We start from the raw sequence: 13,996 nt of genomic DNA, 5'->3' as shown, positions 1-13,996 counted from the left end.
CATGTGTGTGTCTGTGTGTGTGAACGCATACCTTCACACATACACACACTATATATTTGCAGGCACACAAACCAATATGATCCAATAACTTGTTCTTAATTGTCCTTTAGTAAACCCTGAATGCTAAATAAATAAAGCACTTCAAACATACGTTCATAAATATAACATCCATACATATATACATCATACATACATATATACATACAAACACATATATATATACGTATATATATATATATATATATATATAGAGATATATATATACATACATGCAGTACATGTAGATATAAACACATACAAACGAACACACATACATTCACACCCACACACGCCCATACCATCTCATGGACACTCAAGACAGAATAACCCGACCCCATCCGTGCACACACACCAACCCGCCCTCGCTCTCATGCCATCCATTACAGCGCCGCGGCGAATATAGAAATAATGGCGCCGGTTGATCCCGTTATCTTTAGCAACTGAAACAAAATGTCAGCCAATTAGTCTCTCACGGAGCTCGGCGGCATAACGAAGCCGAGCAGATGCTCAGAGTGATGGCTCAGGCCGTGTTGTTTTTGGCAGCTGTGTTGACTCTGTGAAAACTGGTGAATGTTGACTTGGCCGCCTCGCCACCAGCCCCTATTGAGAGTCAGCTGTGGCACACTTTGATGCTTCTGAGGGGGAAACGGCTCCAGTTAGGCTTTATTATACATGCAGACATCCTGGGGGGATCAATGGAATTAAGGACACTTTAAAGTAATTACTTTCGTCATACAATTGAAACCCCTTGCGCCCGCCGTGGTTTTTTCTGTACCGCGGAGCGCGCCGCTTAGCAGCTCTTGAAATAAACACCCCACTGGTTTTTGATTTTTTTTTTTTACTTTCCTCTTTTTTTTCATATTTTAAGTGTCCTGAGTTTTTCGCAAAGTTCCCTCCGATTTACTTCAGTGACCAATTTAGGACAGAGGGAACAAAGATAGCATGACTTATCCTGTTAAAGCTCTCCACCGCTGGAGTGGAGGAGTCTCCCTGTGTGTGCGTCTGTGTGTGTGCGTGTGTGTGTGCGTGGTGTGCGTGTGTATGTGTGTAGGTGCGTGTGTGCGTTTGAAAGCGTGTGTGTGTGCATGTGGATAGCATTCATAGTATGTGTCTTAGTGTATTTTTAAAACTGTGTGCATCCATCAAAGTGTGTTCCTATTATACGTGTATGTGTGTGTATGTGTATTCAGTGAATGGCAAAGGAAATGTCTTAATTAATGTGTGTCAATGTCAATGCATACGTTTGTGTGTGTATATGCAAATGTACGTGTATATGTATGTATGTGTTTGTGTGTATATGCAAATGTACGTGTATACGTATGTATGTGTTTGTGTGTAGATGCAAATGTGTGTGTGTGGGTGTGTATGTTTGTGTGTGTACAGTGTGTACACACGTGTGGGTGTTATTCCGCCCCCTCCACCCCTCATCGCCACATCACAGCTGTGCAACACCCTCCCTTCAACTGACTCTGTCTCCGTGCCTTTGCGCGTGTGTGCGCACATGTGCGCGCGCGTGCGTGTGCGCGTGCGTGTGCGCGTGCGTGTGTGCGTGTGCGTGTGCGTGTGTGTGTGTGTGTGTGCGCCAACAGTCCCACCAGGCGTGCCCATCATAGAGAGCCGCGAGGAGGTGGTCAGCGAGGGCAACGAGACGGAGCTCACCTGCACGGCCGTGGGGGGCCGGCCTGCCGCCGCCATCCGCTGGATGAAGGAGGAGCAGGAGCTGACAGGTCAGAGGCGGAGCGGCCCCTTAGCTGCACCCCCGCCCTGGGCCCGTACACTGGGCCCCGCTCTCCAGGGGCCCCACTCGCTCTCTCGCTCTCTCGCTCTCTTGCTCTCTCGCCCACGGCCTCTCTCTCTCTCTCTCTCTCTCTCTCTCTCTCTCTCTCTCTCTCTCTCTCTCTCTTTGTTTTTCACTCTCTCGCCCTCTCTTGATCTTTGACTCTCTCCTTTTTTGACTCTCCCTCTCTCTCCCTCTCTTTCTAGCCTTCGCTCACTAGCGCAACCCCTCTCTCTCTTTCGCTCTCTCTCTCTCCCTCTCTCCCTCTCTCTCTCTCTCTCTCTCTCTCTCTCTCTCTCTCTCTCTCTCTCTCTCTCTCTCTCTCTCTCTCTCTCTCTCTCTCTCTCTCTCTCTCTCTCTCTCTCTCCCCCTCACTCTCTCTCCCCCTCTCTCTCTCTCTCTCTGTCTATCTTTCTCTCTCTATACATATATATATAATATGGCTCCCACTGTAATATGGGCTGTATGTTTTATGTGGATTGACACGTTTGGGGGGGCGCAGTATGAAAGAGAACCACGTAGCAGGGCTGGAGGAGTCTTTTCTTCTCGTCTTGTCAGTCTGTAAGGTCCTATAAGGCCCATACGGGCTCGAGCTAGCCAGCCCCGGCCTCTAATGAGCGCGCTATGCCTTTGCCTGGGTGGAGACACTAGCTAGCTAGGCTGGGTGCGGAGGGTTTCTGCCAACCACCATGCATTAAAGAGACGTGTTCGAGTATCTTCCCTCGTATCTGACCTGGTTTAAATTCAGGGCACATTAAACAGGGATGCGCATACCTTTGTGCTTTAAGGTGTTTTTGTTTTATAGAGTAGTGAAAAATGCAATTCTATTTCATTGCCCCCGCCGTGGTGTTTGGAAAAAACTTTTATTGGAGCGGGGTCTTGCATTATTGTGTGGTAAAAAAATAAATAAAGAATGAGTGTACGGCGTCCCTCAGTTATGATTATGGCTCATCAATTATTTACAGCACACTTATTGTACAGCGAGATGGATAATAATTGTGTGAACATACTGTATTTGCCGAGACGACTAACTCAGGGCTTGTGCTTATTTTAAATTATATGTGTACAAGAACAGTGGGGGGAGGGAGATTCACACAAGACGGTGGAATCTGAACCTGGCTGCCATCTGTGCCTCACTGGCCTGGTCTGGTCGCCCCATCAGGAGAGGCCAAAGTCACTTTCCGCGAAGGGGATGTCATGTTGAGGTGTAGACAAGGCGCTAGTTAGATCGGCTGGAATCGAGAGAGAGAGAGAGAGAGAGAGAGAGAGAGAGAGAGAGAGAGAGAGAGAGAGAGAGAGGGGCAAGGACAGAGAGACAGAGAGAGAGGGAATGACACAGAGAGATAGAGAGAGAGACAGAGAAAGAGAGAGGGATAGAGAGAGAGAGAATGACACAGAGAGAGAGAGAGAGAGAGAGAGAGAGAGAGAGAGAGAGAGAGAGAGAGAGAGAGAGAGAGAGAGAGAGATCTCGTACTGCAACCCCCTGGCAGCAGGAATGCACAGATCACCGCTCATTATGGCCTGTGCAGAACAATATATTAGCCGCGGCGGCTTGCTGAGATTAAAGGGCAGCGTCCTATATGTAGAAAATCACAGTCATTTGGTGGGTGGCTGGTGCTGGGGCGCATCAAGGCGTTTGCCGAGACCTCTGGGTAATTCAAAGAAATAAAATTTCACTTTGAAATGCAGCCCGGCTGCGAGCGCCGAGCGCGTATACATCAGAGCCGCCGGGCGGTGCGGGTTGATGTATCTAGGAATTATTTCCTCCAGGAAAACACAATAAAAACACTTTTATCTAACTTTATCTGAGCCAATAAACACAGGTCTTTCCCCGGCGCACAGCGAGTTAACCCCTCTTTATCACCTGCTAGTTGTAACACACGCAGGGCGGGCGGCAAGCGGCGCTTTGAATATGTAAAAACAAATGGAATTCGTGGAAGCGACTCAATCAGCAGCTCAATAAACCGGCGGTACGATAAACCCTGTGACCGCCGAGGCTCCGGTGGCAGCCTTTTAAAAGAGACGACGTGTGATTAGTTAATGTATTGACTCTCACGCATCCTACCTCTCCCCCACTCCCACACCACACCATCAGCTGCGTCAGAAACAGAGTGTTATTTTCCGTCATCGACGCTTTGAAAAAAAAAAAAGGCAGAATTCAAAGCGGGGTTTCGATTTTTACTTTTAATAGAACTGCTTTCAACCGGTGCCAAAAAAACGTCAGTGTGCTCTGAATGTGAGCAACGATATGGATATCCATAAATACTGTATCAAAACACACGTTAAAAAAACTAAAACCAAAACCCTGGGGAAACACTGTGTCCAAATCCAGCGTCAGCATGGCCCTGCGGTAGGAGGGAGGCGGGGTCTGGGGGGGTTGAGCGAGGGGTTGAGTGAGAGGAGTGTTTGTTACACGCGGGGTTAATAACCACCAAGAGGCCACGGAGCTGCATGGGCAGCCAGGCTTATCGTCCACGGACCACACCCCCCTCCCTCCCCCCTTTCCCCCTGCACCGCCAACACTGTCACCCCGACTCCCCCTCGGGGTTGAGAGGGAGGAGGGGAGGGGGGAGGCTGTGGCAGGGGAAGTGTTGTGTTGGGGGTCAGAGTGGGGCTGTAATTATTTCCTCACTTCATTAAGTGCGGGTAAACCCTCAGACTCAGCACCACGGCTAACAAGTTGCCACCGGTGGCACCGTGAAGCTCTCTAAATGAACCCCCCGTCCCCGTCCCTGTCCCATCCTCCCCCCGTCACTCTCCCACATGCCACAGCAGGGCCCCTAGTGGCCAGCAGAAGAAGAACAAGAAGATTACCCCCCCCCCCAACAATACTCAACCCCCTTTCTGAAAGCTACTGAGGCATTCATTACCAGGCTTACACCTCCGGCGTGCCACTCATCAGGATTATAGGGCCGCCAGGGTCAGGTCGTCTCCTAGCAACCAAAAGTAACCTCCATCCCGACAACGAGTGCGAAAGGGATGATGAAGTTGGGGGACAACAACAGAACAACAGCCCCTGCTCTGGACCGAGAGACGTGCGTGTGCGACCACGATGCGAGCCTCGTCGTTTCGGGCGGGGTGGATTACTTCGGATTCCTCCGATACTGCCTAAATGCAGTATTGGGTATCAGCGAGTAGGCAGGTCTATGCACAGGTTTATCCTTTACCGCACAGGCAGCGAACATCACAAACACGTGCAGCGTTATGCTGCGTTTGTTAACGGTCGGAGGGTGAAAGTCGGAACGGGCAACTCGTCATTACCGACCTACGTGCGTTCGAGCTAAGAAGTCTGAAAAACATGGATGCCCATGCAAATGTATTATTATAATTATAGTTCAGCAATGTAAATCTGGTTCTTCAAAAAAGAAATAGTCTACAGTAAATTAACCGGCTATAGGTCATCGTAAGAGAACCCTTCAAAAATATCAATTTATATTTGTAGCTACAATGCTAGATGCTGTATCGGTACACACTCCGTATCGGCCGATACTCAAGATCAGGAATCGGAATCGGTATCGGGAAGGAAAAATGGGATCATCTCTAATTATGCCACCCTGAAAATGAACCAGTGAGTCCACCACTCATTCTGTCTCGTCTCCCTCCCTCCGCCCTGACTGTGAACCCCAGGTGAGATGATGGTGGAGGAGACCTACGACCGGATGTTCACCGTCATGAGCCGCGTGCGCTTCTCCGTCACCAAGGAGGACGACGGCGTGCCGGTAGACTGCATCGTGGACCACCCGGCGGCCAAGGATCTGCAGGCCCAGCGGCACCTGGAGGTGTTCTGTGAGTGGACACCCCCAAGCACAGCGCTACACCAGGGGTGGAGGAGGAGGAGGAGGAGGAGGAGGAGGAGGAGGAGGAGGAGGAGGAGGAAGAAGGAGTAGAATTCTCCTCCTTCCTCTTCCTGCTCCATCAGGGGTGGAGGAGCAGGGGTGGGGGAGAAGGAGGAGGATGGAGAATTCTCCTTCAGTGCCGGGTTGTTTGGTGGTGGCGATTTGGTCGGTGTGTGTGTGTGTGTGTGTGTGGGTGTGGGCGGTGGTGGAGGTGGGGTTCAGGTTAAGGCGGGGGGTGGAGGTGGAGGAGGAAGGAGAATTCTCCTTCAGCGCTGGGCTGTTTGGTGTGTTGGTGGCGATGTGGATGGTGAGTGGCGGGGTGGTGGCTGGTGGACGTAGATGTGGGGTTAGGGGTGTAGGAGATCGAGGAGGAAGGAGAATTCTCCTTCAGTGCTGGGTTGTTTCGCGGCGGTGGCGATGTGGATGTGTGTATGGATGTGTGTGTGTGGGTGGTGGAGGTGGAGATGGAGATCTGGGGGGGAGGGTAGAGGTGGAGTGGGGGGGTGGAGGTCTAAGAGGTAAGCTGTGGTGCTATCAGCCCTGGATCAGTAGGTCATGGCCTTTCTAGAGCAGTGATAGCCCCCTGCGTGTCCTTTGGGTTTCGGTCACCACAGGAGAGGAGAGAAATTGACTGGCCTTCGCTCGTCAGAGAAGGGTTCGGCTCCGTCCTCCGATCAATTGAAGAAATAGTTCAGCCCTTTTTTTTTTTTTCTGTGTTTTACATCAAAGAAAGGTTAAGGCTTCCCGTCTGTAGTCTGGTCTGGCGAATATTAATATCTGGGTGTACTTTATTTTTGGGGGAGATAGACAACTGTTTTGTCTGACCTTTTGAGGTAGGAGGAAGACAGGGAAATCCTGACTGGGGCCGCTTGACATTTTGCTAATCTGTGGCTTACGTTGATAAGCGGACGGGAATCATTTGGCCCGAGGTAGAGCAAAGGCAGCGGTGAGGAAGTCTTGCCTCCCCTTCAATGCCCCACACTCACCCTAAGTTGTGCTTTACACTTCCCGCTGTTAATCTGTTTCATAACACCGTTTTATCGAACAAATTAAAATCGTAAAACAAAGCCGCACCTTTAGATAATTTGATTGTGCCGTTGAGGAGCTGTGAGGCGGCAAAGCGATCCTAACACAATCAACCAGGTAGTAGGGAGAGTGCTGAGGCAACTGAGTCTGACTCCTGGATTAAAGCTACTGGGTTAGACCACCAGTGTCTCCGTAGGCCACCTGTAAGCCCCCTGGGGCAGGACCCTGGGACCCAGGCCACCTGAAGCCAGGACACCTGTAGACACCATGATCCAGGCCACCTGACTGAGGCCCCCCCGTAGGGCCCCTGACCCCACCTGCACCTTGGTGACCTGGGTCTGGCTTGACCTTTGATGAAAGCGTCAGCATGACCCTAAACAGTAAACCTGCGTGTCCCCCGACAGATAAACCGGAGGTGAAGATCGTGGTGACGTACCCCGAGGGTCTGACCAGAGAGGGGGACAACCTGGACCTGACCTGCAACGCCGAAGGGAAACCACAGTGAGCCACCACTAACCGCCAGACACACACACACACACACACACACACACACATGCACACACGCATACTCACACACACAGATATAGACACTCAGACACGCATGCACGCTTCCTCACGCACATATATAGACACACAGACACACACACGCACGCATACAGACACACAGACACGCACAAACGCATACTCACACACACAGATATAGACACACAGACACGCACGCACGCTTCCTCACGCACACACATATAGACACACACGCACACACACACATATAGACACACAGACATGCATACACGCATACACACACACACAAATACATATAGACACACACGCACGCACGCACGCACGCACGCACGCACGCACGCTCAAACACACCCACAACCCCTCCCTGAACTACACCCTAACCGGCCCACACACACACACACACCCGTACCCGCAATCCACAATCCCACCCTCACACCCGCACACACCCACACACACACTCACACACATTAACACACATCCTCGCCCACTCATCCACACACACACACACACACACACACACACACCCACGCTGCTCCACACCCACCACAGCTCTCCTCCCCGCGACCTAGAAGCCTCTTCCCAGTTAGCCGTGACCGCGTGGCGACTCCCAGCCCGCCCTCGCACGCCGTCCGGCCAGCATGCGCACACACTCTTAACCTTTCTCCTCCATTGTAGCATTTAAATGTTACCAGTGGCGCACGCTCGCACGTGTGTGTGTGTGTGTGTGTGTGTGTGTGTGCGTGTGTGTGTGTGCTGTTTCTAAAACACACCATTAAACACGGCATGGCCCATGGGCCCTCCTCAAACGATCCTAGTCGTGACCTTTGTCTCTCTCTCTCTCTCTCTCTCTCTCTCTCTCTCTCTCTCTCTCTGTGTTTCTCTGGGAGAGCTAGGCAGACACACACACACACACACACACACTCACCCAGACAATAACACACTCGCACCCACGCACACACACCCATACACGCACACACAGACCCAAACACACCCACACACTCACCAAGACCCCCCTCCCCACCCACAAAAACACACACTCACACACACACACACACACACACACAACCACACCATCACTCACCCACACTTCGGCATCTAATGTGGTGTTTTTGTGTGTGTGTGTGTGTGTTTTTGTGTGTGTGTTTTTGTGTGTGTGTGTGTGTGTGTGTGCGTGTGTGTGCCCCCCCCAGTCCCCATCGGATCAACTGGCTGCGTGTGGACGAGGACGTGCCCCCCCATGCCGTAGTCACGGGCCCCGACCTGTACATCGAGAACCTCAACAAGTCGTACAACGGCACCTACCGCTGTGTGGCCTCCAACGCCGTGGGAGAGGCCTACGACGACTACGTCCTCCACGTCTACGGTGGGTGTCTGGGGGCTGGAGGGGGCGGAGGTGGAGGGGGGACGGAGGGGGCGCGGGCAAAGTCGTTTCGGTCGTGTAATGAGTGTGTGTCGATAAAGAACCGATTGAACCGAGAGAGTGCGGAGCCGAGGTGGCCACGGCTGTTGGGGTGGGATTTGGTTCGGATGAGAAGAAGGGATTATGAACTTTCAACGAGATACATGTATTTATGGGATTTAACCAGCAACAGTTTCCGGTTTTAGCTAGTTTGGGTCTTTTCCAGAATGTTCCTTTCTGTAATCTGTGATAGGGTAGCTTCACCAGCTGGTGCTGATGAACAGCCCTCAGAACGGAGCGGGACTCGGAGTGTTTAGCGCGAGCTAAAGCGAGCATTACCCTGCATTACATCACTCACTCATGTTGCCGTGTGTCCGGCGATGATCAAATGTGTTTGAAGGCATCCTTGCATTAAAATGTATCTCCACTATAAATGTTAATGTAATATCTCTTATGAACCATAACACAGACTCGGAGGACAAATCATTTGATGTATAATGTTGTCCTCTGAGCTTTTCTGCAACCCACCAAATGTATTTATTTCTGAAAAGAATGGAAATTTATTCCGGGAATCAATTCCTCAATCAACATGTACAATTGCAAACATTTATTTCACGGCGCTATATTCGTTTTTATCAAACTTGATGCAATGAATTGTTGATTTTAGTTCTGAAAGTTCTGCCTAAATCTTGAAATATTTATGCGCTAGAACTGTTGCCATTGGGCTTTCTTGGCACTCTCGTCGGTTGTGACATAAATGGGATTGTCAAACTTAATCATAAATGAAGCTTCTGGGCTTCAAAAACGATTTAATAATGTGCCTGGATTAACGAATTGGCTTTATTTTCCAGCTACTTTATATTTCCGGCTACTTTCTCTTCTCTACTTAAATCGTTCAGTGTGCAGAATACTCGCTCCAATAACAACCCCGGAAATACCCGTATGCATATGGCCTTGTCTCAACATAAATATCAGAATTCAGGGGAAGCTGTTCTCATAACGGAACTGAAAATATTGGGAAGAAATGCAAAAGGTATTGGTGTTGTGTGGGCTTTGAATCAATGCACACTATTTCCAAATCCATCCTCTAAAGAATAGACAATCCACATACATCCTTTCTTTTATTAAAAATGAGGGATAATAGGGATAGTCTGTCTTCTATCGTCTAGTCTGGTGTGGTGATAAGGAAGCTGTAGGATCTGGGTTTGAACCCCAAACACTGCAGTAGGCGTCCTTGTAGCTTTCCTCCCCTAAACAGACTCACTAATAACATGCATCTGAAACAAGGCTTCCTTGGATTAACGCAGTATATGTCATTAGAAAGTAAAAAATGTCCTTTCTTTAGTATAGTTTCAGACTGATAGAAAATGTATTTATAGTGTTGAATATACATGCATTGCCTACATAGTCGAAGCGTGTGAATAATAACATGTGGTTTTGGAGGTCTTTGAGAGGAGTGTGAGAATCTGGCTGGCTACTGGGTGACTTTGCCAGTGTGAGTGTGTGTGTATGTGTGTGTGTGTGTGCGTGCGTGCGTGCGTGCGTGCTTGCATGTCTGTCTGTGTGTGTGTGTGTGTGTGTGCGTGCGTGCTTGCATGTCTGTGTGTGTGTGTGCGCACGCGGCATTTATGTGTGTGCGTGCGTGCGTGAATACATGCGTGTGTGTGTGTGCGTGACGTAGGCCTCCCAGTGACGCGCGTGCGCTGGCCACGCCATGGTTATTCATTATTGTGCTCTGCCAGGCAGATGATGGCATCTGCTAGTTCCCGATGGGGTCCTAATGATCATTTCCCAAACAAAAGCACAGCATATGCTGGCAAATAGCTCATTCAAGATACACTTGTTCTGACTACACTTCCAACTATGCTAAACACATGTCTGCCACCGAGAGCGAGGAACCAACAGCAGCACATCCTCGAATGTCAAGCTAGTTTCTCGACAGATGCAAAAATGTGGGACATTTCTGGAATGCTGGAAAGATATCTGTCTTCTGCTCTTTGTTAGTTATTTCGTTTTATTCCTTCTTCGCTGAAGTCACTTTATGTGTTGAATAAAGTTTGCCTTACAAATGAAAACTGTCCATCCAGTACCTTTGCATACCAATGGTTTTACCTAGGAAGACCATTGGCGTATTTCACCATCTCCCTCCACAAACCCGCTATTTAAACATCTTCTTCCCCCCATTCTTCCACCCTTCTGGTGCACCCCTTGTCGAAAGCTCCCTGCCGTTCCTTTTCCAATAATGAGACATGGGGGGATGGCTGAAGGTGCAACTAGCAGGGAATAATTACGTCGGCGATTCCCACTCGAGCTAATCATCCTCATACAGCATCTTAATTAGCAATCTGATGAACACTCGTAGCGCGATGGATTTGTACATCGCCGTCGCCTTTTAGCAGGTGAATCGCGCGACAGAGACAGCTACGCTACGCTATAACGGCGCTATCTCATGCAAAGTGTTCCGCCCAAAGACATTTGTTTGACAGGAACAACATCAGCAAACATAAGCTGTCCCCGAGCCTGTAAAGGTCTGTCCAAGCACCGCTCTGTTCGTGTTTGTCTCAAACACGCTGCGTGCGAAGCGAAGGCTATTCGGTTCAGGAAGGTTCCCCTTTTAAGTAAATACACATGGGGAGGGGCAGTATTTAGAGTCATCCTGAATTGGCCATCAATCCCCTATCATCGCGCTGCCAGCCACCGTGTTTAACGCTGCCTCGGGCCTCACTATTTCAACAAGAGTAATGGTCTTTTGGGCGTGAGACAACCCCAGATCGGTGTGAAGATGATGTACGCACCGTGTCAGAAATGTAATGCTGTGCCGTGCTTTACAATGCAGCCGCGCCGCTCTCGGCCGTGCCGGGTGTATGAGCCGGCCCATACCGGTGTGGGCGTCAGCATCCAGAGCTGGAGTCGTGCCCCTGGGCAGGGCTTAGCGGTGGGCGTCAGGCTGGTCATGGAGGGCAACCCCATCCTCTCTCTCTATCTCTCTCTCTCTGTCTCTCTCTCTCTGTCTGTCTATCTCTCCGTCTCTCTCTCTCCCCCTCTTTCTCTGTAATGCACCTGCTCTCTCTCTCTCTCTCTCTCTCTCTCCCCCTCTTTCTCTGTAATGCACCTGCTCTCTCTCTCTCTCTCTCTCCCCCTCTCTCCCTCCCTCTCTCTCTCCCTCCCTCGCTCTCTCGCTGTCTTCCACGCGGAGGTGACCTGGGTGCTATAACTTATCCCCATCGCCCTGCAGGCGGGAGATTGAGTGCTGCGTTCAGTGCAGGAGCTTTTTCCTCTTCTCTCATCTGCAGCCGACTGGCCGACCCAGACAGGATCTAGTGGTCGTCCAGTAAGGACATCCCAACCAAGTTACCGGGTTTCACAGGGGTGAACCTGTCTGCAACGGGCAGTACTACCGGCTGAATGGGGCGAAACCGGTCCGACCCGGTCCGAACCGGTCAGAACCGCGTCGAACCAGTCTGAAGTAGCTGAACCAAGTTGAACCGGGCTGAACCGGGAATAACCGGTCTGCACCAGACTGAACCGGGCTAAACCGGTCAGTACCTGTCTGAAACGGTCTGAACTTGTGTGGACCGGGCTGGCTTGTTAAGAGCGTTGAGCGACCAGATAAACTGTCTGGGGACGGCGGGCAGGGAGTGCGTCACCCCGATTTTGTTCATCTCCTCAGCATCACACGGATCTGATCCAACTGTATTATTAACCTAGTGAATTGTTTGGTCAATTCATTCGGATCAAGTTCCTTCCAGTTTTGTTTAAAAGTGTCCTCTCGGAAGGATCCTTTCTGGGGCTTCCTGCACACCAGGCTTTGTCTAGGAGTTGCAGGACCTCCTAGACAAACAAAAGGGCTTTAAACAGAGCAACGGCACAGAAAACCGGGAAGAAAAGAGGAGCGGGAATGGCCCAACGCGGGCCTATCAGGAGACGGGTTTAAGTAGGCATGGATAAACAATTCCCCCGACATTGTTTCACTTTATGGTGCATATTTTTTTCCCCCTGCTTTGCCATATCAATAATTCCTCACAGATATAAAAGCTGCATGGAAATACGACGCCTGGAAAATACACTCGTATTTCAGCGCTCGTGACGCGGGGCCCAAAGTCACCCAGCCTGGAAATTGCCCACGGAGAATTGTCGTTCACCTGGCTATTATATGTGCCACATCACACCCCGCCATTGTGACGACCCCTTTTTCCCTGAATAGCCAATTTCCCTCTCCGAGACACTGACATTTCTGCTATCAGACTGCTCTCCCCCCCCCCCCCCCCCCCCCCCCCCCGCAACCCCTTTCAAACGCTGTCGGAGGAGTATCTGCCCCTGAGACCTGGATACACAACCCCACCCACCTCCATCAGTGTGCATTGTACATCACAATGCACACTGCACACTTCCTCAACCACCACCTTCACCACCTCCATTAACTCCGTCCCTCACCCAACACGACCTCCGCTCCCCCCCCCCCCCACGGCCATCTCTACCCTTCGGCCCCCCCACCGGCCCACCCCGACCTCCATCCCCATCTCTACCTCTGCCCCCATCCACCACCACCGACCAAGCCACCGACCAAGCCCCGCTCCGAGCACCATACCTCTCCCACCCCCTCATCCACCCACGACCCCCCTCCAGTGCTACAACCTCCCACCTCCGCCCCCCTCCTCCACCTGCCAACTCCTCAGCCCCCACCTCCCACCTCCGCCCCCCTCCTCCACCTCCCACCTCCGCCCCCCTCCTCCACCTGCCAACTCCTCAGCCCCCACCTCCCACCTACTCCCCTTCCATCCATCTCCTCCACTTCCACCCATCACCTCCCACCTCCTCCACCTCCCACCTCCTCCACCCATCACCTCCCACCTCCTCCCCCTCCCCGCTCCTCCCAACTCCACCCCCACTATCTCCCACCTCCTACACCCCACCTCCTCCACCTCCACCTCCCACCACCTCCATCTCCAGCCCCCACCACCCACCTCCTCCACCTCCTCCACCTCCACCTCCCACCACCTCCATCTCCAGCCCCCATCACCCACCACCTCCACCTCCTCCACCTCCACCTCCCACCACCTCCATCTCCAGCCCCCACCACCCACCTCCTCCACCACCTCCTCCACCTCCTCCACCTCCACCTCCCACCACCTCCATCTCCAGCCCCCACCACCCACCTCCTCCACCTCCTCCACCTCCACCTCCCACCACCTCCATCTCCAGCCCCCACCACCCACCTCCTCCACCACCTCCACCTCCTCCACCTCCACCTCCCACCACCTCCATCTCCAGCCCCCACCACCCACCTCCTCCACCTCCACCTCCTCCACCTCCAGCGCTCTATTGCGGGCGGCAGCATTACGTGCTCCTTGATGTCGTACCATTAGCTGGGAGAGTGTGTGGCCCCCCCACTGGTGC

General features: G+C 51.7%; 1 protein-coding gene across 1 annotated transcript in view; it reads left to right on the top strand.

Moving 5' to 3' along the window:
* Positions 1 to 13,996, top strand: part of cadm1b (cell adhesion molecule 1b) — a 34,834-nt gene that overhangs the window by 7,255 nt on the left and 13,583 nt on the right. Inside the window, exons 2-5 of the mRNA XM_060076196.1 lie at positions 1,629 to 1,766; positions 5,444 to 5,602; positions 7,083 to 7,179; positions 8,391 to 8,563. Of these exons, the coding sequence (XP_059932179.1) occupies positions 1,629 to 1,766; positions 5,444 to 5,602; positions 7,083 to 7,179; positions 8,391 to 8,563 (567 nt within the window). The remainder of the gene's footprint in view (positions 1 to 1,628; positions 1,767 to 5,443; positions 5,603 to 7,082; positions 7,180 to 8,390; positions 8,564 to 13,996) is intronic.

Source organism: Gadus macrocephalus, chromosome 16, assembly GCF_031168955.1.
Source record: "Gadus macrocephalus chromosome 16, ASM3116895v1".
NCBI classification, from domain to species: Eukaryota; Metazoa; Chordata; class Actinopteri; order Gadiformes; family Gadidae; genus Gadus; species Gadus macrocephalus.
The sequence above is the reverse complement of the archived record's forward strand: the minus strand, read 5'-3'. Positions and strand labels throughout refer to the sequence as shown.